This window comes from Cebidichthys violaceus, unplaced genomic scaffold, assembly GCF_023349555.1.
Source record: "Cebidichthys violaceus isolate CVI_PGR_0920_01 unplaced genomic scaffold, fCebVio1.0.p SCAF_7, whole genome shotgun sequence".
Lineage (NCBI taxonomy): Eukaryota > Metazoa > Chordata > Actinopteri > Perciformes > Stichaeidae > Cebidichthys > Cebidichthys violaceus.
Genome location: NW_027176927.1, coordinates 13,667,928 through 13,693,166, shown reverse-complemented (window position 1 = coordinate 13,693,166; position 25,239 = coordinate 13,667,928). Strand labels below are relative to the sequence as shown.

General features: G+C 42.2%; 3 protein-coding genes across 4 annotated transcripts; 2 read left to right on the top strand and 1 right to left on the bottom strand.

Annotated features, from left to right (window-relative positions):
- Positions 1–242: 242 nt before the first annotated feature.
- si:ch211-79k12.2 (uncharacterized protein LOC568844 homolog) lies at positions 243–3,524 on the top strand. The gene is made up of 3 exons (XM_068735359.1): positions 243–414; positions 582–849; positions 931–3,524. Exons 1-3 carry the CDS (start codon positions 388–390, stop codon positions 2,424–2,426), a joined length of 1,791 nt encoding a protein of 596 aa, XP_068591460.1. The 5' UTR covers positions 243–387; the 3' UTR covers positions 2,427–3,524.
- On the bottom strand, positions 3,525–16,220 carry si:dkey-34d22.1 (discoidin, CUB and LCCL domain-containing protein 1). 2 transcript variants are annotated; one of them, XM_068735357.1, is made up of 15 exons: positions 16,068–16,220; positions 12,995–13,216; positions 12,258–12,395; positions 11,046–11,097; positions 10,899–10,971; positions 10,019–10,152; positions 9,864–9,901; positions 9,380–9,571; positions 8,496–8,608; positions 8,197–8,371; positions 7,985–8,077; positions 7,716–7,809; positions 7,305–7,342; positions 7,111–7,221; positions 3,525–5,202 (listed from the first exon to the last, which is right to left on the bottom strand). In XM_068735357.1, exons 1-15 carry the CDS (start codon positions 16,168–16,170, stop codon positions 4,760–4,762), a joined length of 2,019 nt encoding a protein of 672 aa, XP_068591458.1. In that variant the 5' UTR covers positions 16,171–16,220; the 3' UTR covers positions 3,525–4,759. The 2 variants fall into 2 exon arrangements, with proteins under 2 accessions (XP_068591458.1, XP_068591459.1); XM_068735358.1 differs by having other exon boundaries at positions 7,111–7,218.
- Positions 16,221–16,981: 761 nt separating this feature from the next.
- Positions 16,982–24,838, top strand: gmeb1 (glucocorticoid modulatory element binding protein 1). Its single transcript, XM_068735869.1, has 10 exons — positions 16,982–17,069; positions 18,289–18,430; positions 18,776–18,834; positions 19,006–19,127; positions 19,258–19,361; positions 19,892–20,076; positions 20,468–20,626; positions 22,345–22,482; positions 22,722–22,838; positions 22,930–24,838. The coding sequence occupies exons 2-10, from the start codon at positions 18,306–18,308 to the stop codon at positions 23,457–23,459; spliced, it is 1,539 nt and encodes a 512-aa protein (XP_068591970.1). The 5' UTR covers positions 16,982–17,069; positions 18,289–18,305; the 3' UTR covers positions 23,460–24,838.
- Positions 24,839–25,239: the final 401 nt, after the last annotated feature.

The following is a 25,239-nucleotide window of genomic DNA, read 5'->3' as shown; positions in this document are numbered from 1 at the left end:
TATATATGTGTGTGTGTGTGTGTGTGTGTGTGTGTATATATATATATATATATATGTGTACATACATGTATGTAAATGTATGTATATTGTATGTATATTATTATACATATATATAGTGTGTATGTTTCGTTTTTTTGTGTCTCGTATATTTTTTTTAAGTGTAAAGAAAAAAAATAAAAAGACTACAACGTGTCACATGAGTGAATGACCCGGAACTACTTTGTGTGCGAGGTGAACGGTAGTAGGCTACAGTAGACATGTAATAAAGAACGAGTATTTTCTGTTGTTGCTGTCGTTGTTTTGACTTCCCAGTGTCTGAAATATTGAAATCGTGGATCTAAAGCCGAGCCGTCGATCCGACGACAACACCAGCGTCTGTTTACATCCATGGAAAAAGAGAAGTGTAGCGACGTTGTAAGTAGACGACCCCGTAATTTTGATTCCGTCGATTTTGAGAGGAACCAATGTTTTCAGCTAGAGCCATGCTCGTTTGATTAATTGTGAACGCATAGTAACATGGACTTTTGATACACATACACGAAATGCATTCAGACTGCAACTGTGTCTTGTACTTTTTGCAGCGCGCTCAGTGCTCCTGGATGGAGGTGCATCAGTTCATTGGTGACCTTATCACATCTGGAAACGCCTTGCAGGATCAGCCAGATGTGCTGAGCGCAGCATGGGGCGTGGCTGGCGGCAGTGGCGTTGACGGTCTGCGGTTCAAAGGTGCGTCACACGAACCTCTGCAACAACTACGACCGGTCCGGGACAAGTTGGAGGCAGAGCCAGGTCGACAGATCCAGCCTGGGACATCCCAGAGGAAGGGAGAGGCCAGAGACAAGAGACAAGGTTGGAGCTCAAAAACAAATGTTCAAATGATCATTTTGTTGCGTTAATTTCAATGTAATTCATATTTATTTTTATGTCTAGATGTGCGTAATGCCTGCACCTGCCCTGGCTGCCCTTCCGCCACTTGTGCACCTTCCTTTGAGACTTTAAAACCGAGGCAATCTTTCCGCGCACCCCCTCACTCGGATGGGTTGTGCCACCCCAAAGACCTTAGCAGTACTGCTTCAATGAGCCTCAACTTGTGCTTACCAGACACCCCCGAACCAAGCAGCACCACATCTGAGCTAGAGCCCAGGGCGTCCAGCCGGCCGCAGAGGGAGGATGAAGACAGAGGGACTGTAGAGCAGACTCCTCCTTCCAGAGCGTCCTCAGGCTCCTTCTCCCACCTCTCCATGTTTCCCTGCTTGTGTTGCCATCGCAGCCTGCAGACCTGCACCCAGATACTGAGCAACCAGGAAGGTGCAGACTCCCTGTTTTCTCACGCCCACCATCCTTTTCATCACCACCACTGTCCTATAACTTCTTGTTTACCCTGCCCTCAGCTAGCCCGCTCTCATGCCCCACAGTTCTCTGGCCCTTTTCCCTGCTTGCCCTGCCAGGGCTCCTTTCCTACCTGCCACCACCAGCACAGACAAACTCAGCAACAAGCGGAAAGAGGTAGGCCGGCTGCGACCATGTTGTCTCTTCATCCATGTATGCACTGCTCCGCATCTTTTCCCAGACCGTCCCAGTTGCTGCAGCACCAGCGCTCCGAGCACGCCCAAAAACCATCCGGCTTCCTCTGCACAGAGTGCGGCAGGGCCTTCAACTCGCACAGCAACCTCCGCATCCACCTCAATGTGCACACCGGAGCCCGGCCCTACACCTGCTCTGACTGCGGGAAGAGTTTTAGCCAGTCAGGGGCTCTGAAGATCCACAGGCGGATTCACACTGGTGAAAGGCCATATTCCTGTGGATTTTGCGGCAGGGGGTTTCCCCATCTGGCAGGGGTCCGGGCCCATCAGAGGACCCACACAGGAGAGAAGCCCTACTGCTGTAGCCAGTGTGGAAAATGTTTCACCCAGTCAGGAGCTCTTAAGATTCATATGCGCATCCACACAGGAGAGAGGCCCTTTGTCTGCAGCTTTTGTGAGAAAAGCTTTTCCAACCGCTCCGGGATCCGCTTCCATTACCGCACGGTCCACGGACTGGCCCCCGAACATGCCAGAGAAGCTGGAGCTGGGGATGCATATCGGGGATCAGCCGGCCGTAGTTGTCCACCTGGGCGTCCCAGGACATTTCCTCCCACCAACAGTTCAGACAGCAGCTCACACACAGCTCCAAAGTCCGGAGAGTCTCCTATGTTGACCGCTGCTCATGCTGGTAATGAGAGCAAAGAGGGAGCAAACCCAGGCAGCAACAGAGAGGGGCTTCTGTATGCATGTGAGGACTGTGGCCTGCGCTTTAAGGACGCCCCGTCCAGAAACAGGCACCAGACTCTGATGCACTACTCGTCCGAGGGGAGAGAGGAGGAGGAGGGGGGGCAGAGGGAAGAGCTAAGCACAAACAAGAGGGTCCCTGATAACGGTGGACAGTGAATTCATGCTGTTGGTGCATTACAACATAAACAACATTAAAACACAGTAAATAGTGATTAAAAACGCATGCAATATGCGTGCAATGTATTCTGTAGGTAAAGGTGCAATATACAGGATTAGGAGCATTTCTATTGCCTCTCAATAGCCGGCGGTTAGCAGCTAACGGCGCAAACGTGCGGACAGAGCTAACAGTGTTTACCTGGAGAGCAAACGGAGGGTGGGCGGTGTTATCAGCTGTAACCGCTGTATGAGAGCAGTGCAGAGCTAACCAGTGGGGCAATCTCACGTGCACTAAAAGCACGTGTGACAGGCCCGGCTATGTCAACAAAGCAAGAAGAAGTCTGAACTACAACACACAGACGGAGAAGGACTTCAGTCTTTGCTCAGGTAGTTGTTTTCTGTTATGTTAATGCTCTGAATCCCATATATTGCACATTTAAAGCTACTTTAAATTCATATTGGTTTTGGCAAAAGTGTTAGTGTTTCCAAGTACCAGCCATTTTATTGGGGTCTGCCCCGCTCAGTCCTGGTTCTAGTGCCTCCCTTCCCTCCAGCGGGCCCATCAATACGGCCGGGGCCTCCAGCAGCGTGGTGTCCGAGTCGGCTCCCAGCGGATCAGCAGGGCGAAGCGTCTGTCCACAGAGGGCTGCTTGTTGTCGAAGGCCCCATTATGGTTCTGAGCCGAAGAAGTTTTTGGTGAACCCTCCATGATTTCATCTGATTTTGTGGGGATTTGGACCCAGTGGCACTGATGGCATTATGAATAACTACATAGAAATAGCCAGTCTTCTCGCTGATGGTCTTGTTTACTTGTGTATATATGGGTCATATAAAGGCATCAGTGTTAAACTGACTTTCATAATCAGTTAAAAGTTCCTCACAGTAACTTTAAGTTTTGCGCTTTTCAATTTTAAAGGTCTTTGCTATAGCACTATTTCTAGCTTGATAGTAGTTCATACTTAAGATTGGTTGCCATTTTTCTAGAAGTAAGGTGTCCAGCTACCTGTTTTTGCAAATTCATCACTGCTACAGGCATCTTTCTAAAAACAATCTTTAACACTTTGCAGCTGCAATCAAACACCAGGCCAACTTCTAAAGTATTTTTCTGAAAACAGTTGTTTTATTGTGCCTTATTCAGCAGGGGACGAGGTCAGCGAGGTCATCGCTAATTGTGACACCACAAAGCTTGTAAAAGCATTTCTAGAAAGTTGAATTACAATTACATTGTTGAGCTGCTTTCAGTAACATTTTCAGATATAATGGAGGACTGCCACTGTCACCTGACCGTTATTATATTACACGCCTTGTGATGGGGGAAAGTACAATTTTCAATCTTCTTCTTTTCCTCTTAGTGGGAACAACAGCAATGCCACTTCAGTTTAGTTGAATTAATTTCTTTAGTGATTTGTATTCTCCATACAAAAATAATGGGAAAATCTTAAATTGGCATAGACAATTAAGTCAAATTAGGAAGTTAAGTGAAATTTTGTTGCTGTACTGTGGCAAAAGTTTAACGAATATTAAGGCCACATACTGATGACGTTTTTAATAATAAGGTTTTGTGTCTTTCTCAAATCATAATCATGACACCTCCTTGCCTGTTGTGCCTTTCTGTGCTATATTACAATACAATCATTTATTTTAAAACAGTGTTTATTTGTTACTATAAATGTTATAAATGGATGACAATTATCTGAGTGAGAACCAGCAGACAAATAATTACACGATACATTACTGTTTAAAGCTCAAGAGAGCCACCTAGTGGTTATACAAAGCCACAGCAACAATCTTAACCACTTTGTTACAGTGTGCCATTTATAGTTTTTTTGCTTTAACAAAACATGTTGAAATATACATTGTGAATACAATGTTTTGTGAGGACATGTAACGTATTTAATCCACTTATTTGTTTGCATTAACCTGTTAAATACACTGCATACATTGCTGTATGTGTTTTCTGAAAGTGCAGCTTGTGATTAAACATTTTAATAAACAGTATCACTGAGGGGCAACTGAACCTGCATTTTCTTTGTGCATCACAGGATACTTTTGCTGTTTTAACGACATACTTCCTGGAAGGAAATACTTGTGTGCATATGGCTCTCAGATCTGAGTTGTGTACCCTTGTGTATGCATCGTGGTCCAAGTGACTACTCAACTTTGGGCACATCACTCACTGGAAGTTCAGCTCTGTCAGCATTAGTACTGTCTGGACAACACTGTCCAGCTTAATGTCTTCTGTCCACTTGAGATCACCTCAAGTAATCCTCCGCTCCCAACACACATTTTAGTTCAGGAGTCTTTTTTTCCCTCCATGTCTGAGCTCGCTGTGTTCACAAAGGCTCCTCATATGTGTGCTTCTGTAGTAAAGAGTCACATGACTTGGGCTCTGCGTAGACCACACTGATCGGCCTTGGACCTTTAGCATGTAGGGCGGGAGTGCAGTAGCCATTGGATAGCATCCTGTGTGAGGGGCAGTCATACTGAGTGTGGCTGGATGTCGTCCTGGTTCCAGCGGTAGGTGCTGGTATAGGGGGTCCATGTGTATTGCTGTGAACGATCCCCGTCAAAGTCGGTAGCATGGACTCCGAGGGCAGCTCACTGAATGGGGTGGCATACTCAGGCTCTGGAGGCAGAGGCTCGGCGTACTCTGGCAGGTTACCAGGAGTGTCATAATGGTTGAAGGCAAAGGGAGTGGTGTAGCCCTCATCTGAGGAGGGTCTGAATGTTGACCCAACCTTCTGTCCAATGGCTGCAACATCAGGCTCTGCATAGTCTGGAAGGATAAATAAATAGGAAAAAAAAAAACAGTTTGAGATTGTATTTCTATTAGTTTAAGATGCAAAATCACCATCAAAAACCAAATCAGCTACAGTTTTCAGCTCCAAGCAATTGCTAGAGACTCCAGGAAGTTACTGGTCCCAGGCAAGAAATAGTCCGGCTCGACACTCTTCAGGCTTTGTACGGATGAAACAAACAAGACATAATGTGTTGATTGGAGACCTTTGGAGGGGGTTGGGAGGTTTGGATTTTGTGACTTTTGGCCATAACCAGGCTCGCTGTTTCCACCTGTTTCCAGTCTTTGTGCTAACCGTAGCCACTAGCTGCAGCCTTATACATATACAATGTATATATATATAACAGACACGTGCTATCAATCTTCTCATCGAACGCTTTCCAAGAAACCAAATGTCTGCCTTAATCACAGGAAGTGACCGTTAATACAATATCTTTGTCCTTGTTATCATTTATTTGTTATCTTGTAGGAATCACTTTTTTAAACTCTTGGCTGTAATGAAGTGTTTCATCATGCTACTACAACATGTTGTATATCCCTGTAAACAAGGCACTCCTGAAAAATATATAATTCTTAGTGAGTTTCATTTAAAACATCACCAAATATTACTGTTAAATTATCCAGGATCAAAGTAAAATCTTTAAACCATTTGATACCTCAAAGTACATTTTTTAAATACTGTGATCTGAGTTCTAAAGTCAAGGTTCAACTACTTAGCTATTCCCAAGCCTCGGGATCGATAGCTAATAAGTAGGTGAACCTTGAGCATGAAAGTTTTTCAGTGTAGGCCTTCCCAAGGGCAAGAATGAACCTCTTCGCACATTTCAAACAGGCATACCAGAATCACTTAACCCGTTTTAGCTCTATATCTTCAAGGCTTTTAAAAAATGCATACCAGGGTCAGCCAATATGGGAAGGAAATATCAATGAGCTTTAAAACATATTGGTGCATCCCCACCTATACTCAAATACAGTGATTTAAAAAAAAAACTTTATTAAATGGGTATGAAAACATCAACTGTATCTTTCAAGATGGTTAAGATTAGGCATGCCCCACACATAGGGAGTCTTCCGAGAGGTTTTTGCAAGTTTTCACAATTTGTGAGTAAATATTTCGACACGACCAGAACTCTTTTAGGATCAATTGCTTAGCTGCAGTTTCTGGGAAAGTGCTTCTCCTCTCCCTAAAAGCAGCCTCACTCTAGGCCAATGTTGAGCCCCTGCATGAGATAATTGGCCACCAACAATGTCTCCTCCAATCACCGGTATGGGGGCTGACAGTGGAGCACTCGGATTCCACCAGACCCTTCTCTTCGCCACAGCAGAAGAGGCTGTGGTGTGGGAGGCCTAGACCTTACTTATGAGCCTACAGGAAGCCTCAGAGCCAGAGCTATTTTAATTAGAAGGGCTTTGATTGTCTTTGCTTTGACCCTCTCTGTCCTGTTTATCACTGGACCTCTCAGTGAAGGGCCCCCTTGCTGGGGGAGGGGATGGGGGAGGCAGAGAGGGGGACTGGTGGTGATGGTGGGGAGGGGTGTAGGCTGAGCGCCCTTTATCAAGCTCCAATTAAAGGGTCTCTTTCAGAGAGGCTCCATGGACCAAAGAAAGGAATGTTTATACTGTGTCTGGGTGATGGGCTGAGCCAGGGGAAAGAATGGACAGCCCGTGGAGAGAGCTGTTTGCCTGTCAGGCCTGGCATGAGCTCCCTCACACTGACCACTGAAGACTGTTCGAGCAGGAAGGATGGAGGAGGGAAGGCAGAGCGTCCCACTTGAGATCACTCAGTAAACTCGTAACGTACGAAGACTGGCAAAAAAAGACAGTAGCTGATCCTAACAGTAGTAATACAGAGGCACAGCAGGACAACATATTTCTATGAATGCTCACCATTAAGAGGAGGGCTAGGTAGAGCATCATGGACATTTCGCTCCAGAGGGTAAGAGATGAGCTCCGATTGTGGGCATGAGAGACTCTTTGCCTGGAAACTCTGACAACCTACTTGACACACCAAAACAAATCTTCAGGCTTTTCATGAGAAGATTGAAAAATACTGAAAAACGATCAAAGAGCACTTGACTTACTTGTGGGTAAGGAGTACTTCATTTGTGACTCTTTTTTCCTTCAAGGAGAAGGAGATGAACACAGAATCAAAGTCTTGTACATACTTGATACAGTTTCTGAAGTGTGCTGTGCCTTTTTGGAGCATCACCACTACAGCAGACGCAATTAGTCAGTTAATCAGACGACAAGATTAATTTACAATTTATTTAAATCATTGATTAATCATTTCAGTTATTTTTCAAGCGAAAGATATTAAAATGATTAATATTGTTAATAAATAATGAAAATAATCATCAACCTCAGTATCTTTCCCAGTCACCAAAAGTAATTATGCATGAATAAAACAACACTTTATACATAATGACATTATTCCATGAGTTATGTACAAAATAAACAACCAAAATAAGTTCAATGGTTATAAAATACAGTACCTTCTCTTCCACCAGACTCCAGCCAGCAAACAACTGCCGCACATTATCAGCCCCAGGACCACTCCCACTGCCACTATCACTGGTTGACTGGAGCCTACAAAAACGCAAGTGTCTGAGTAAGTAAACAGTTGCACAAGTGTGAGCAATGTTGAGTGTAAAAGAAGAATATATAAACATTATTTCACTGATCTGACATGAAATCTTTCTAAAATAGACTGGCATTAAATGTCATCCTACGCAGGTGAAATTAGAGTGATACAAGTACACACTCTGTCTCGTCTCCACTAACACTGGGCCATCTGTGGGGGTGGGGGTGGGGCTGGGCCGCGGTGTACCCATGTTCACTTTGATGGGTGGAGATTCTGTTGGACAAGCAGGACAGGACATCGTAAAGTCAGGGGTAAAGTCATGAACTCGCACTGCAAGACGGATCATGTAAACATTTTAAGTTGATCCCGGATTAAGTAGTGATAATACCCACCAGCGGCTGAGCGGGGCCTCGGTGTGATCTTGGCGACAGGACAGCCCAGGACTTGCAACTGAGCTGAAGCTCGGCCGTGCCAGCTCAGTGGCTGTAGCCGTACAAACCGAGCCACCACAGGAGGGAAAAAGCTGTTCAGAACCCTGAGGTGTCCTTCAGTATAAGCATGAAACACCTGGGAAGCACAACAACCAAGTTACTCATTCACAGAGAACACCAGGAAGCCTACAGTATAGACTCAGTAGCCATGTGAGCTCCGGTGCTCAGGTGAACATCAGTGAACATGGTACAATGCGTACCTTTTTTTCTTTGCTGAGAGCCCCTTTGTAAAGCTTCCAAGTTTTTCTGTCTTTGCTGAAGAAAAGACTGAAGGATTCTATGTAGTGGTCGTTTGATCCCATTGTTATTATCCCTGAAAAAGTAATAACACATAATACAGTAAGACACTGCGAACATAAAAAAAAACACTAAACACTTTGTTGAAATTTGGTAGAACAATTTAGCCAAGTTAAACATTTAAAGGATAAGTCTGATGATATAGTTTTTTAAATTGTCAATAAATCACACAAAAAGACCAAAAGTGTTGAGCCTTTTTGACTTCCTCACCCGGTCGATTCCCCACGCTCATCGGTTCCTACTGAAGAACTCTAAAAACAGGTCAATTGTTTTCAGCAAACATTAGTCAAACAGCAGTAAATATTACAAAAGATATTTTCAGTGGATTAATACACACTTGGTGTGCTAATGAGTATTTTTGGCAGGACGCAGCAGGAAAGTGTATGTGGGATTGACTACTAATGAATTACTGTAGCCATGTTTATCTTAATTAGGGAACAAGTCAACCAGTGTAACTCACTGATGTGTTTTTAATAGTTTTTGGAAAACAATAGAGGTCAGTAGTGGCACAGAGTAATAATCTATAGTATATCAGGTTTTGGACACACACACACACACACACACACACACACACACACACACACACACACACACACACACACACACTTAGCAGCGTTTCCTTCAGATACTTCAGAAGACACACACAGTCTTGTCATGGAATTTGTTGGCAATATAAAACAATACAGAAGGTCATCAGACTTATCCTTTACACAGCTACAGTATATTAAATGTTTTTAAATAAGCACATTTTGCACACATATTCATACACTATTTCCAACATTTTTACCTGTGATAGTGCTTCTATCACTCAGCCCCAGCTCCACCCACGGGTTCAGATCATTACCGTCTGCAGCCCAGGGCAAGAACTTGTGGCTAGAATCCATGTTTCTGGAGGACCAGAACATTTTGTGCTCTTGGCTGTCTTTATCCCAGAAAGATGAGGCATTTAAACCGGAAACACTCAGGATGTTGTTGCAGTCTGTTTGGGGACCAGAGGAAAGGATGGACCAATGATTTTATATACAGCAACATTGACGACAAAGCATGCATATTTTACTGCAGAGCTTGCAATGAATTGCATTAATCAAGAAATATTTTTTTTACATTTTAGTGAAAGGAGTATCCCTTTTATACAATTCTAAAAAAACATCAGGATGTCATGAGAAATAAACAGCGGAAATGTAAATAATGTTTTGACATGTAAAAACAATGGGTGTGCCCCGTGAAATTTTAACAACACAGTAGTGATAAATGTCAATTCTTGCTCATACCTTGACTGAAGAGCACCTTCTTTTCAGATAATGATCCCCTGTCAAAAGAGGACCGTTAAAAAGGTGAATACAGCTACATCAAATCAAATATAACTTAATTTGGGGCTCAACATTAATGTGGTCTCTCATTTCAAGTACACTAAAAGCAGACGCACATTTTTGAAAGGATTCCATTGGCAAAGGTGGATTCATAGAGTGTAAGACTTCTCCCACGGTTCACAGTAACATGACCTCCCAGACTATCAGATGCAGCTCCAGCATGGACTGCAGACTTGCACAGGACTGAGGTCTGTAACAGAGGAGACACATGGACCACTTTGAGACATCAAGTCAATTGGTACATTAGTCACAAAAAGCCCAAAGCTTTTTTTATTCTCGTGCTTGGCGCCGTAGCGCGAGCCTCCGCAGAGTTCCGAGCATGAACGGAGGTGTTCATACTCTATGCGCTGCTGCATTATTGTCCGAAACGCCAGAGTGTGTACAAACAAAATGAACTGTGAAGAACCAAAAAGACAACGATAACTCATAGATATGTCCATATATGGCACATAGACTGTAGGTGTAACTGGCAAAGAGCCATAAACCAACCTCCACAAAGACGAGGAGGGATTGTAATTATCTGTAAACTCATATCTCATATTCATGGACTACTTTATTGCCTTTGTACAAGCCCTGTAAAGAAAGAAGTCATATATTATATGCATTATAAAGAAATGATGGTTGAATATCCTGTTGACAATTTGATTTGGCTGACAAAATATATACTCAAATGTAGATTTTTAAGACCACCTGTTTCTAAAGCATTTAAAAGCGAATTGGCCTTCTTTGTTTAATCCCCAGACTTGTAAATAGTGCTTTTATCAGTGAACTATTTATGACAGTTACATGATCAAAGTCAGAGGTGCACAACCAAGCTCTGAGACCACTTGCTAGAAAATCACGGCCCGATGCGAGGGCGCGATTACGTCATTTTCTGGCCCGTGCTACGGCGAGTATCGACTAAGCATAACATTTTTTTAAATGTGGTTTACTTACATCTCTGTAACCTTGTTCAGAGTTCCCCCAAACATCCCCTGTGACATTCTTGCATCCAGCAGGGCAGTACACACTGAGAAAAAGACAGAAATAAATGTGAGAAACACTCACTATCTATTGTGGGAAATGTCGAGGTCAAATGCTTACCTCAAAAGCAGCGAGCTAGAATGAGATCCTCGTTGTAAACAAGATATGAGATCTATAACAGGAAAAACAGATGGATATACATTAAAATAAACACTCCTGAGAACCACTTCAAACTTTCTTGAATATGTATTGGTGGATTTGAATAGTATGGAGTGGGACCCAGTAACTCGGGCTTACATAATACCCTCCCCACCATTCATTAAACCAGGCACACACAGATTCTGTGTGCGATGGTTAGCAATGCTCTACATGTGCTATATTAGGGGATAAGCGGTCATCGCTGTTGATGTGACTAAGCCCTTTGTTACTGTGACTTTGTCACAGTTCACAAGTACAGTGAATGGTCCTCGTGTGATCACAATTAACAGACAGTGGTTTGTACGTCTGGACATGGGCTTAGCTCCAGACACTGACGGGTTTCATAAACAACTCAGTAAAAAACAGGAAACTATGATACATACTGTACAGTACGGATGACTTCATCTAGAGAAAAGGAAATTATCTCTAAGTATAGACTAGTATTCAGACCAAACAAGTCCACATGCTTATTAAAATGACACACAGGAAGAACCTTAACCATTGTATCATTTTTTAATTGAATCTGTACAATCCAGAAACATGTATGTGTACAATCTGCATTGGTAGAGAGATTTGAATTGTATAGATTAAATAACTGCTAAATCAACGGCCGCTCGGTTCCAACAAACACGGGATGGTAGTGGGTTTGCATTGGTTAGCGGGCGAGGGAAGAGGAGGGGGAGGGAAAAAGAACTCCAGCCACTCCGAGCGACAGACTGAAGCCTGAGGCCTCACTCCATTCAGCCTGAGAGAGAGAAGGCGTCTTTACTCCGGCTTTCTGAGCAAACACGCCACAGCAAAGATAGCGATGGAAGATGAATGCCAATAAGAAGTGACTCATAGACTCGCAACCGCACATACACGTCAACGCACAATACACAAGGACGAATATTCACATAGATGTTGTAATTACACCAGTGTAAACTTGTAAATGAGCAAATTTGAAAAATTTAACTCAAACTATAAAACGGGCCTTCGTAGAGTTGAGCTACGTGCTCGACAGGCTCAACTACTACAACACAGTAGTGATAACTGAACAACAGTGCAGATGTGGGTGACAAACAACATTCATATACTTATTATAACCATGTAAGCGCCTCACAAATAGTAATCAACCAGTTACGGATGCCTTACCTGGATACTGGTCTGTGGCATAAGACAGTAGAAACCCTCGTCCAGAGTGGTGTGGGCCTGACCTGAACGTTACTGTCACTTCATTGCTTTTTAGTGTAACATTCTTCTGTGACGCATCCAGCTTCCCACACACTGGACCTGTGGACACGCAGACCCACAAACTACATTTGTAAAAGCACATTACCTTGTTGTTTTCTGGCACCATGATTTGTACAGACGCCTGCACAAACAGCAAATGACAATCTTGAATAGTGAAATCTCCCGTCGTGTTTTCCTGTCATACCGACAACTGTATAGTCAGGAGCAGAGTCATGTAGACTGCATGTAAGAACACCTCCCCAGCAGAGAAAACGACATAAAAACCATGAGCCAGGATGTGAGGAATCCGATGATAAACACTAAAGGCAGCCTCACAGAATATTTCTATCGCCATCATTTTGGTGTCTTGTCAATTTCGTATGCCCTCAAGACCTGACTTGACACACCTGGTTGGAGAACGTGCATGTGTCTGTTGAAAAACTGGGTTCAGTCAATGCGTCAGAGTAATGGCATTCCTAGTGTGTATTCAGTAATGATATGGAACATTAATAGTCTATCAGCAGGCATTGCAGAAAGGAATCTCCACAGGAGACAAGGGAGCACTTCTGTTATGTCTCACACACAGTGATCATCATATAAACCCGAGATGTTTAAAAAAAAAAAAAAAAAAACAATCTGTTAGCGGTGAACAAGCTTACCCAGACTGGGGTCTCCGCTCTTGTCTGCGATCACAAGAGAGCCATTCCTGCAGCCTGGGCTGCTCTCAATGTCAAAATCCCCAAACAGCAGCCGCAGCGTTCGCCCCTCTGGCACTCGAAGCCTCCACTTACACCAGGTGTTACTGGGGTAGGTGCCCGGATAGTTCTGAGAGGCCAATGTGCCAGACTCTGTGGCCAGCAGTGAATGTCCACAGCCATTGCCTGAAATGATACAAGCACAAGAAGGAAGTCTGTGATGGGGAAAAAGACGTCCGTTTACAAGGTAGATCCATTAGGACATGTTTAGGGACACTTCATTCCAGATTTAGATGCCAGCTACTTGATTGTGAAGAGGCTCTTCAAAAATGACTACTGAAACTGAAGTAAAGAGTCATTTTCATGTTTTCTGTCATTACCTTTATCACAAAAATGTCTTTATGAGGACTGAACCATTTTCTTTTTTCAACCATGCAAACAGTTAAAGTTCTTGGTGTTTTTAAGTTAAATTACTAATGTAATAGACTGAATTATTAATTATTGTTTTGTCAACAAAATTCACTTCTTACAGTGTACAATGGCGGCAGTAATGCCTATTTTATTTAGAGATTCATCTTATTTTCATCATTTGGTTATTCAAAATGTCAAAAAATAGTGAAAATTCAGGAGCCCAAGCTGGCATATTCACATAACTTGTTAAATCCAACAATTCAAAACCCAAAAGGTGTTCACTTGTATTTTACAGAAGACTAAAGAAACCAGCAAATATCACAATCGACAAACTTGAAGCATGACGTAAAATAATTAACCAACAACCAAACATTTAGCCTGTTAATCCTCTGTTCATCGACTAATTTCTTAAATCGTCCTATTGCTTCCATTCTACAGTGTAATATCAATCCTGTTTACAGGAACTGACTAACAATAAATATTTAATTCTCACACAGCTGAAGTATTTTATAACACATGTCACGAAAAGAGTTATAAGCGGAGTAAGATCCCATAACCGCAGACGGTTTCGTCATTAATTCTCTCACTAAATACACAGAATATTAAGGGCTTTGTTAATGCACCATTTCAGGACAGATAAGTAATAGGTCTCTTCTGAACAGGGCATGTTTATACTCTTCTGATCATAACAGTGAGATGACACAACTGTCTGTGAGGGAAGTACTCTGCTCCACACACCATGACCTGTACACTGGATATATGGCAGAGGATATGCTTCAAAGAATAAATACAAAATGTGTACTTTTTAACTTTATTTGAAGAGATGCTGTTCTTGACAAAAAAGGCAAGAAAATCGATCAAAAGTCTTTTTATTTCTTTACGCACTACTTTGCTAACAAACAGTGTTTTACCCGAATGTTGATTCATTACATCCTCTGACCTGCGGTCGCTGTGACTAACACTTTTAACGAGAACGGAAAACACAAATATTTAGATCCTCTAACATCCCCGTGTGTCACAGAAAATAAGTCAATTCCCACAGTGGTCATACAGAGATAAGTGCTGTGGGGGTGGCGGGCGGGCTCAAAACATGACCCCCATAAAGTCAAGTAATGACGTGTTCCAAGAATGGTCAAAACATGAAAAAGGGCACCAGAGTCCATCTAAGCCTACGCGTCATCCCTGTCCTTGTCTTCCTTATAAGGCTCCCGGAGGCTTGTTGAGGGGAAACAGGAGGATAACCTTCCACTCACCCTGTGTCACACACATCCTGCATCACACCGACAGCTCCTCAGCTCCTAAATACCATAAACATTTGGTCCCCAAAGGACTCAGAGTGGGCAACGGAGCGTGGATCTGTCACCTTCCGGTGGGAGGCCACAGACGCTGCCGAGCTGAAGGGAAGTTCTGGGTGGCCGGTAATCTCCCCCCTGCTCACCGAACCCTTTCACCTAGACTCTGTCTCCAGGACAATCTGTTTTTAGTTTCATTCAGAGAGGGATGTGTGTTTGACTTGTTCTGACCAGTTTTAGACAATTTAGAAGGTGAATTACAGACAACCGGCGTGGAGCTGGGTGGCAGGATAGCAGACAGTCAATCTAAAGCAGGCCCCGCTACATTGTTTTTCCACTTGAGGCTTTGCTGGCAGGTCTTTACAGGTCCTCACCGGCAGACGGGATGTTCACCTGTGATACCTGTCACTACGTTGCCTTAGCCTGTCTTGTGTGTCAATCACAACTTAACAAGAATGTTACAACACCGTAGCTGAAATGCCCCCCCCCCCCCCCCCAAACCCTGGCCCCACCAAAGCTCTTTGCATACTTGCCAGAAATCAAAAAGTGATTCAGAATAAGTCATTTAAACCCTGGACTTAATCATCTTCCGATGTGAGGAAACCAAAGCCCGAGAGACAGACACAAATAAACAAAACAAAAAAAAGATTTGAGGTATGGAGTGTTACAGTCACAGTCTGCAGGCCAGTACACTGCTTTTCTATTTGTCTATGTGTGTGTGTGTGTGTGTGTGTGTGTGTGCATGGTCATAGTGATCACATGGTCGTTTTGGAAAAAAAAAAATACCTGTGGGAAAGGTAAGCTGTTGGCTGGGATCAGCAGGTAAACATGAACACGGGAAGAGTATGTAAAGAATGCAACCACGACATCACATGGTCGACCTTTGCGCCTGATTCATTTTGAAATACTGTATTTTGACATAAACAAATATAATATAGTAAGCTTCTCATAGTGCATACTATAACCAGCAGAACTGACAGCAGAAATCAATATGAAAACCTTACTCCTTGTGCATTACAAGCCTAGGTAATGGTGATAACTGTTAGAATAACAGTTGCTGATGTTATATTTAGTATACGATAGTAGGACGTGTGTTGATCACTGGCGCTAAACACACTTCTGCCACTTTTTAACTAGTTATGTCACAACATACCATTGAGTTAAAGTAAACTAGTAATTCATCTGTTAGCTATTCGCACCCAGGAGCAGTACCTTTAGAAATAGTAATACATACTGTTATTCAGTAAAAACGACCAACAAGATATTTGAAATAAAACCTCGCGTCACATCATATCTTATCAAAAGCGTCAACAAAATAGGTCTTTTTTTCTTACCCTCCTGGCCGTCAACACCTACGGAAAAGAGGCTGTAAGTGATCCAGAAAGCGGTAATAAGAGACTTCACAGCATCTCGGATGTTTTCGCACTTTGAAAGCATGATTTCCAAAACACTGCGGGGAAAAAGTAAGGTGCAAGCCTCGATGGCTCGAGCAGGACTGTCCGCAGTAAAAAAGTTATGGTACGAAGTACTGGATATTTACTATTGGCCACAAGACGTAAGCTCGACCTCTCATTGGTTCTCCGTTAGTGTCAATCACACAAGCATTCCATTCCCAAGTAGGGGTGGGCTGATCTGAGACCAGTCGTTTGGCAGTGATACTAATGATTTACTCTTGTTTGCTAATATGGCAACACTGAACCTGGATCCCATGTTCTTCTGCAAAAACTATTTCCATAGAAATGTATTTATTATCTATTTTTATGGCCAAAAAATACAGAAGGTGAAGTAATGCGTTTAAAAGTCAATATGGTTAAACCCAACATGTTTAATATCTTGTGACGTTTTAACACACTTTACTGAAATTGCAAGTGCAAAGCCTGCCACCTGCTGGTGAAATACAGGCAACAACAAAAACAAACACTATTTGTAACTGTTTTGAACAGCTTTTGATTGCATGACAAACCCAACGAAATGAGGCTAAAACACATGTTGTCGAGCCTAAAGCCGACCAAGAGACAAGAGATCTGTCCATTAAAAATAAAATAATTAACGACTTCATTTTGGGTGAAAAACATGTTTGTGAAGCTCTGGATGTCCCAGCATATGCGGCACCGTGCCTCAGAGCTCAAACCAAGCCGCGCCGCGCGCGCTTGCACACACGAGCCGTTTGACCGATTTACACATCGCGTGCGAACTAACCGCTTCTCGTGACAGCGGGACAGATGCTTCTCAGGCAAATGCTGCTCACTGTAGGAAGTGTAACGAAGCAGCACACGGCGCATGCTCTCGTGTCTCTCTGACAAGCAAGAGGATGAACCACCCCCTGCTGTAAAACGGTAAGTAAAAACTGTTACAATATTATTTAAAGTATCGGGTAGTGTGTTACGGAGTTTTAGGGTAGACACGGAGGGTTTTTGTGCACACTCTTCTGGGACAGGAGCGCGCGCCGTCGTACCCTTGTTGTCCAGGGTGTGCGTGCTGCCGCACCGACGGACGTCAGTTTGAGTGGGTGAAGGAGGGTGAGAAAGGCACGCAACTGTCCGTGTAGGAGTTGATCCAACAAGGGCTACTTGATATAGTGTTCAATATGTTGATCCGTGTATTGCAGTATGCTCTTCAATGCATGGACATGTTGTTTGTTTTTCTACCATCGAATTAACATAAGAGACCGTTTGTTCATTTCTCCCTGTGCTTGTTGATATTGCCGCCCAGTGTTTCTAACGCCTCAGCTGCTGCTTGTGTAGGACTGAGAGAATATTATGAGCAGAATCATAATTAATGCAGTGACAGTTTATTATTTATTTTTCTGTAACTGTTTACCGGGGAGGCAATTTACTTTATTTTTATTTTGTTTACCCCAATTCATCTGACCATAGACAGAAGTCCAGTGGACACTTTAATAACATTTGACTCATTTAAAATTAGTTTATTTCCCAACATCTATATAGCCAGTATTTAAGGACGTTACTTCGTAATTCAAATAATTATCAGAAATTATGTATTTTAACTATATAGCCTACTGAACATTATGACAGCAGACACAAAGAAATAACTAGGATTTAATGATTGCTTAATATGACTTGTTAACAATACTCGAGCAGATTATATTTGTTCAACAGGTCTTTTGTTGGTGCCATACTTATAGATAAAGAAGTGGCCTAAATGCAACAAGGTTGGATAACACAGTGCTGATTTTATTTGAGAATTCCACTCTGAAGAAAACATTCATGTCTACTGTAGCTATTATATCGCTTCATCATTTTTAGAATTATGTCCTTATAACCCAGGTTTTAGTTAAAACTGTAAGCCTTTGTCCCATCATCTAGGATATTAGTGTGCATTCTCAAGAGCAATATAGGAAGCAAGGCCCAGTCCATTTGAGGATTATGCCATTTTAAGCCCAGTAGGGATTCATTTCTATAACAGTTGCATGCCAGAAAAGACTGTTGGGGGAGGCTTTCATTGACTTGTGTTTGTGCATTAAATAGCATCACTTGCATGCGAGTGTGTGTGATCTGGACGTTAACGTGCGTGCTCGGCCCTCTCTGCGTGCAGCTCTGTGGGGAGGGGTGATGGCGGCCGCTGAGGTCACTGTGTCTTCAGGGGATCTCACGACGGTGAAGGAGGAGGAAGGGGAGTCCAGTGGCAACAACCATAAGACTCAAGTCATCCTGCACCTGCAGCCCATCCTGCACGGGTAACATCACAGCTTGTATCCTTAAAGGGCCAGTCGATGTTTGGCTGCGTGACACAACAGAGAGGCGCATTTAAACATATACATATTTGTAAAAATGTGTAGACATATTTTTATTATGATAATATTTTTAAGAATATCTTATGACATTTTCTTTTTACATCAATGCTGCTCATATTCAGTTTAATGAAGGCTTGAACTAAAGAATATGACAGTGAGCATTTACATTTCAAAAAGGTTAGATATGCAGTGGTTATTCGCATATTATGCTGTTAAAAATCAGAAATATTCAACTCTCAGTTTGCATGAAATCCATATTAAATGTGTACATTTTGTCGCCATCTGCAGGATAAATGATGACATTGCTGACACTGGCACTACAGTCTTGGCCATAGAGACACATCATGGTATGTGAGTCAGAGACACTCCTGCTGACATTACACTACAACAGGAATGCTGAGCAATCCTATTTCATATTGAGACTATAATTAATTATACTTGGAACTTATGCTTTGTTGTTGAGTATATAACACTGTTGCTGCAAGTAATTTTTTAGTTTTTTGGCTTGTGATTGTTAGAAGACAGTAAAGCAGAAGGAGAAGAGATTGAGTATGGCTACCCCATCACCTGTGGAGACAGCAGAGCGGTTCTACTATTTAAGAAGTTTGTGTGCCCTGGAATCAACATCAGATGTGTCAAAGTAAGCTGACATGTAGTTAAACCTTCTTCACTCAACCAGACATTTGTGTTTGCTATTTCTGTTTTATTCTCCTCTCTGCATACTTTTAACAGCTTTCATTAACATATACTGTGTTGTTCTTCTCTTCCAGTTCAATGACCAGCTCATCAGTCCCAAGCAGTTTGTACATCTGGCAGGGAAAGCCACTCTAAAGGACTGGAAAAGGGCCATCAGACTGGGAGGGGTCATGCTCAGGTAGACTTGTGAAAATACAACGAAAACGCTATTTGTCTGTCTGTCCTGTTCCTCCTAAATCTGCTGACTGATGCGAACTGTAAAACTACATGACCATTAATTACTTTGTTGCATTGGGGTTAAAGTGTCAGACTTGAAGTACCTCAATCTAATGAAGTCAACGACGTATCTCATTCATATAATTTGCACTTGTGTCGAGTCTGTCTGTGCTGGGGTTTGCCAAGGCATTCCAGAGGTAGTCTGTAAGGAGCATTATTATGATAGCAGGATCAAATAGCACGCAGACAAGCCGCTGAGTGAGACTTCTCACTCTTTTATCATGTTTGCACTTGTTCTTGGTGTTACTGTGAGTCAATATACCGACTCAATAGGCAATATCTGCCCTTGTGATCTTTATCCCTCAAGAGGTCAGATCAATGGGCTTTGCGTCAAACAAACCTCTGAAGCTACTGAGATTGTTTAACGAATTCAATACCCACTTTTCTTAGACACTCTGTAGTGTTCTTTTAACCTGCTTCTTCCCCTCGCAGGAAAATGATGGACTCCGGCCAGATAGATTTCTACCAGCATGACACCGTGTGCAGCAACACCTGCCGCAGCACTAAATTTGATGTGCTGATCAACAGCAAGCGGCTTCCTCCGGGGACCTCAGTGCAGCCAAGCCCGTCATGTCTGGCTCTTGACCTTGTTGGAGGACAGGTGCCTCCCCTGACAGGTAGATTTCAGTTGGCATTTACAGTTTGACATTTTTTTCTCCCACATATGCTTGGGCTGCTGTTTTTTCATGATATGATTGATATGAAACAAAAAACTTTTAAAGCCACCTGGATATGATTTATCCTCAATAATGAAATGAGAATAGTAATATCTGACACATGCTGTTGGAGCTCAATCACAATAACTGAGCTGAACATTAAGAGCAGTCAGAGATCGTTTGATAAACAAACCGGTTTCCTTACTGAGCAACCACTGCACAGAAAAAAAACATAACAGTGTAGGGAAAAAAAACAGTTGGATTCCCTTGGCAGTCTTCCCTCTGCCTACTCATGTTCAATGGTAATATGAGATGTTTATGCTCTCTATTTACAGTGTATCCTGTTTTGTAGTCATTTCAGGAGAGGCTGGGCATGATGCAGCAGAGGTAGAGGAGCCTTTGGAGAAGAAGTTCAGTGCAACAGCAGAGTGGAGCCCTTGTCCAGCCCGGGATGTAAATCCCACAACAGCCAACGGACATGGTGCAAAGAGAAAGAGGGGTGACACACCTGGTAAATATAACAAAGGATATAAGGCTGCTTGTTAAACAGGAAGAGGATGAGTAAGAGCATGTGGGGAGAAAGAAATCTCTGAAGTGGATTGGCTGATAGGACAAATACAGTATATGAACTATTATGATTGAATCCATTAACTTTTTTTGCACATTAACCCCCCCCCCCACTTGAAAATAAGAGCCATCTTCATACTTTAGCCTTAAGTATGAAAACAGTGTTATTTAGTATTCATACTTGCAAAAATATGACACACAGCAGGAATCTCGTGGGATGCTGCAGTTTTGTACTGGCACGTGGAAGTCATGTTATAACCTCCACTGTAAACTCTGGGAAGTTGCATTTACTACTGTTATTAACCTCTTTGTCAGCTGACCAAGGGCAATGCCCTGGAGGTAAATTTGGAAAGTTTATTAGACACCTCTGTATTATTGGAGGAGACACAGGTTCAGCCCACTGACCTTCAGTCCTCCAGAGTCCATGCATTTGCAAGCCATGGCCCTTCATTTGCAACAATCCTGGTGGATAGAAATGTTAAAGGATGAGGAAAATAAATGAAACATTCAGATTGGAAATTCAACCACAATTGCATGAATACTAAACGGAAAAAAAAATAGAAAAACAATGACAAATGTGAATATTAACACCAGTCCGTTAGTCCCTTGTGTCCCTTGCAGCCACTGCTGCTTGACACCTCTGATACATTGAGCCGATGAAACCTCTGAATCTGCAGTTGCGGGATGTTCTGCCATTCCTGCAGACTGACCTTAAAAAGTTGCTCACCACTAAAAAGCAGAGAGTCACATCCCTTTATATTACCATCGACGCCATCGGACATTTCTAAGTGCGGCTTTTTCTTGCAGAGACCTTAGCCTTGATTTAAGGGCTTTTAAAGGTGACCTGATTAGGCATTGTTCCAGCTGGACCACAGTAGGTAAAATAGCCTCAAGTGATCTTTTGTGTGAATGGCAAATTGCAGTGCCTCACTGCACAAGCGGTATTGCTTGTCACAGGGCTTAAAACAAATTGACAACTCTAAGGAAACGTACAGAGCCTATAACTACTCTCCTCTATCTCCAGAAATGTGTTTATTTCTATTAGTGTACATTCCTGACATGGAGAAATACATGAATTTAGCTTCAGATAGCTGTGAATGGGATTTGGAATATTTTCCGTGGGTAAATTGCATTTATTGTGACAGATATTTAAGCTAATGTGAAAGTGGATGCATTTCTTTCAAGATAAGATATCAAGCACCTCTGACATTTTATCACTCTAATATACTCAACTTCTATTTGGTTCAGTTTTGTACGGATTCCAAGTAATTTGTCTCCCTCCAATCTGCCCTGTCCTCCTTCCTCACCTCTTTCCAAACCACATTCCTGCTCCTCCATTTCTACCTATATCACTCATTTGACATCCTCTCTGTGTTGCACCCTTCCCATTTCCTCTATCTCGTTATATCTTCTTTTTTTTTCCCAACCCTGACACTCCATCTAACTAAACATACATTTCCTATTTTGTTTACTTTGCCTTTTCTGCCCATTGTGTAATATCTTTTTTATTGTCCAACGCCACTGCTCATATTCACAAATCACCCCTGCAGAACCACTTTTCTCTTATTTCTCTATATTACTATATGAAAAGACAAACACATACACACATAAAAGAGTTCACCACACACCATAATAATGTCCCACCTAATTGACCTTCTCTAGATGGAGTACTGAGCCTGTGGAAGGGGGTGGCAGACTCTGGGCTGATGGGGGAGGTCCTGTCCAGTCTCCAGACTGAATTATTAGCCACTCTTAAAGGAGTGGAGGTTCGTAGTGAGAAGGCCAGCCTGCAGGAGACAGGTGAGGGCTAACCACTGGACTGTGAAAACGATTGCTTTAAATTCAGTAAAATGTCAGTCAAGTAAAAAAAAAAAGTAAATCAGATTTCCTAATGATTTTTAATAAAGGCTCCAGCAGCCAAATCTGGTTTGAGAGGGAAATTCATGGACATTGATTTATTTTTTTTAAAGTGGTTTGGAAGTTCTGTGGACAATCGTATTAATCGTTGTAGCTGACTTTTGATGATTTTGTTTTGTCAGATGCCGTCATACTTAATTCCCTGTGTAAGATGTTTGGCCTTTTAGACTCAGTGAAGCGAGCTCTGGACCTGAAGCGCAGCCAGGATGAAGAGAACAAAATCCATAACAATGTTTATGGTGAGAAAGCTGTCGAGGGCACCGTATGGTACATACAGTGGTACCAGTGGTACCAGTGGTTTACATTGACAAATATCCTGTTTTTCCTTAGTGTCGGATGAGATTTTGAAGGAGTGGAAGAAGCAGGGTTGTGATGAAAGCACCTCCCACAAAACTCTGTCCATGAAACACCTACGACCTCAACGTCACAACCCGTCAAACAGCCAAACCCACAACTTGCTGTCCCCTGTCAAAACAAGCCCCATGATCCAGCCTCTCTCTGTTACCGGTTTCTCTGCTGCATCTTACGCTCAGCTCACCATCAACCCTCAGCTCTTCGCCCATTTTTCTGCCTCCACTGTCCAGCGTCACCACATCAGAGCTGGCAGGAGGGACAGGGACGGCCATGATGGCACGCTGGAGAGGGAGCACGAGCTCAGTGAGACGGGGAACCAGGAGAAGCTTCGCAGGCTGGTACAGGAGGAAGAGGACACCTTAAACATCGACAAAGGACAGAGGACTGTTAAGTATCAAGAAGACCCTCACCTTAGAAGTGAGGAAGTAGAGGAGACAGAGGGCTTGTATGTTATTGACAAGGTGGTTATAGGACGAAAGGCGTCAAAGAAGCATAAAAGTAAGTGAGGGAGAGAAACAATCTCAAAGGGATGCTGGACTAAGTAAGGGACTGTGCCTGAAGACGTTACTTTGTCAAACTGTACTTTTCTTCCCTTGTATGCCCATATAGTAAATACTGCGGTTACTTCAGTTGTGGTTACTACCGCGGTGTTACAGGCGCAGATTTGTTCTTGCATTGAGGCTGCAAATGACACATTCAAGAAGAGCATTTTAGTCATGTGTTTCTAACATTTTAGTCATAACACAGTAGAGCTGCAATGTCAATTCATTGATTAGTCAACCAACAGGAAATTCACTGTCAACAATTTTGATAATCGATTCATTTTCTAAGAAATAATCCCAAAAGTTCACTTGGAACAGCTTCTCAAATGTGAATATTTTCTGGTTTCTTCGTCTAACTTTTGGGTTTTGGACTGTTGGTCAAACAGAATTTGCAGTATTTTGTAATATGAAGCTGTTACTTTGGGATCTGGGAAATTACAATGGGCATTGTTTTTACTATTTTCTGATATTTTATAGAATAGAAGTGATTAATCTGCAATGAACAACCAACAGTTTAATTGATAATGAAAATAATGGTTAGTTGCGGTCCTAAAACACTTCTTTTGTCTACTGGATATAGTTTTAGGAACAGTACTTCGTGTTAGTATTTCTAAACTTAGTTGAGATAAAAATACATTTTCAAGACGCCTCTCTGATGTCTGTAAATATAATATTTGGCTCTATTTATGATATTTGGTGATAAGATTTTTCCTCGTCTAAAAGCTATTTGCCACTTTTTTAGGTCTTTGTGAAAATGTTTTCCTCATACTTTTACAACTAATTTTCGATGCTATTTGCAATTGAACATTTTGTAAGTTACACTTGTGTGTTGAATTTGATAGAATTTGGATTTTGTGAAATATTTTTCACTCAGGCTTTTATTTAGGCCCTTGGTATAATACTCACTGTCTGAAGAATAAACTCTTGACAGTGAAAACTATATATAAGGTAATTGTGACTGTTGGCGTGCTGTTGCTTTTTGCAGGATTGTGCTGCAAAGAGAGAATATTATTTGACTTTCCCCTTTCTCTTTATTAAAGAAAAAACATAGGACAGGAGAAAAATACATAATGCACATGAGAGTAAGATGAAAAGTGATAAAAATGGTCCGAAATTACCCTGTAACATAATGATCATATTTAAAATAAAAACCTTTATGTTTGATATTTTAACAGAAGCAGCTTGTTGATAAGAATTGTAAAACGCTGATGTTGACTGACTTTGTGACAGTACAGACAGGAAGAGTGCTCACTGCAAGGAGCCAATATATTAGACATGCAGACGGATTTGTTTTGTTTATTCTTCCACTGAGTCACATATCACACCACACTTCTCCCATCTCTCACAGGTTCAGCTATCTCCTGATGTAAATCCCTTTTACATTGGTTCCATTCATAAAAACAAAGTCTATTCCAACAGCTGTCCTGTGATCTGCAGTTCATTTACCTTCGAAGTGCCATGCTGCATGCAAATATGTGATAGACAGTGATGGTTTGATAGCCAGCCTTTGACAACGCCCCTCAGAACGAATAATGTGTTATTATAAATTCTGCCTGTGCAGATGCAGTTGTTTGTGATGGGTCATGAGTGGCAGCTGTTGAAATACTCAATAAAACAACTCATCGTAGTGCAGCTGTCAGCATCAGGCTGACGCCTGTCCTGTTGTTGGATTCAAACAGTGTTTTGCAACATCCTTTTAGTTTTACTGCCAATTAAATTATCATGCATTTTAATGGATTCAGGC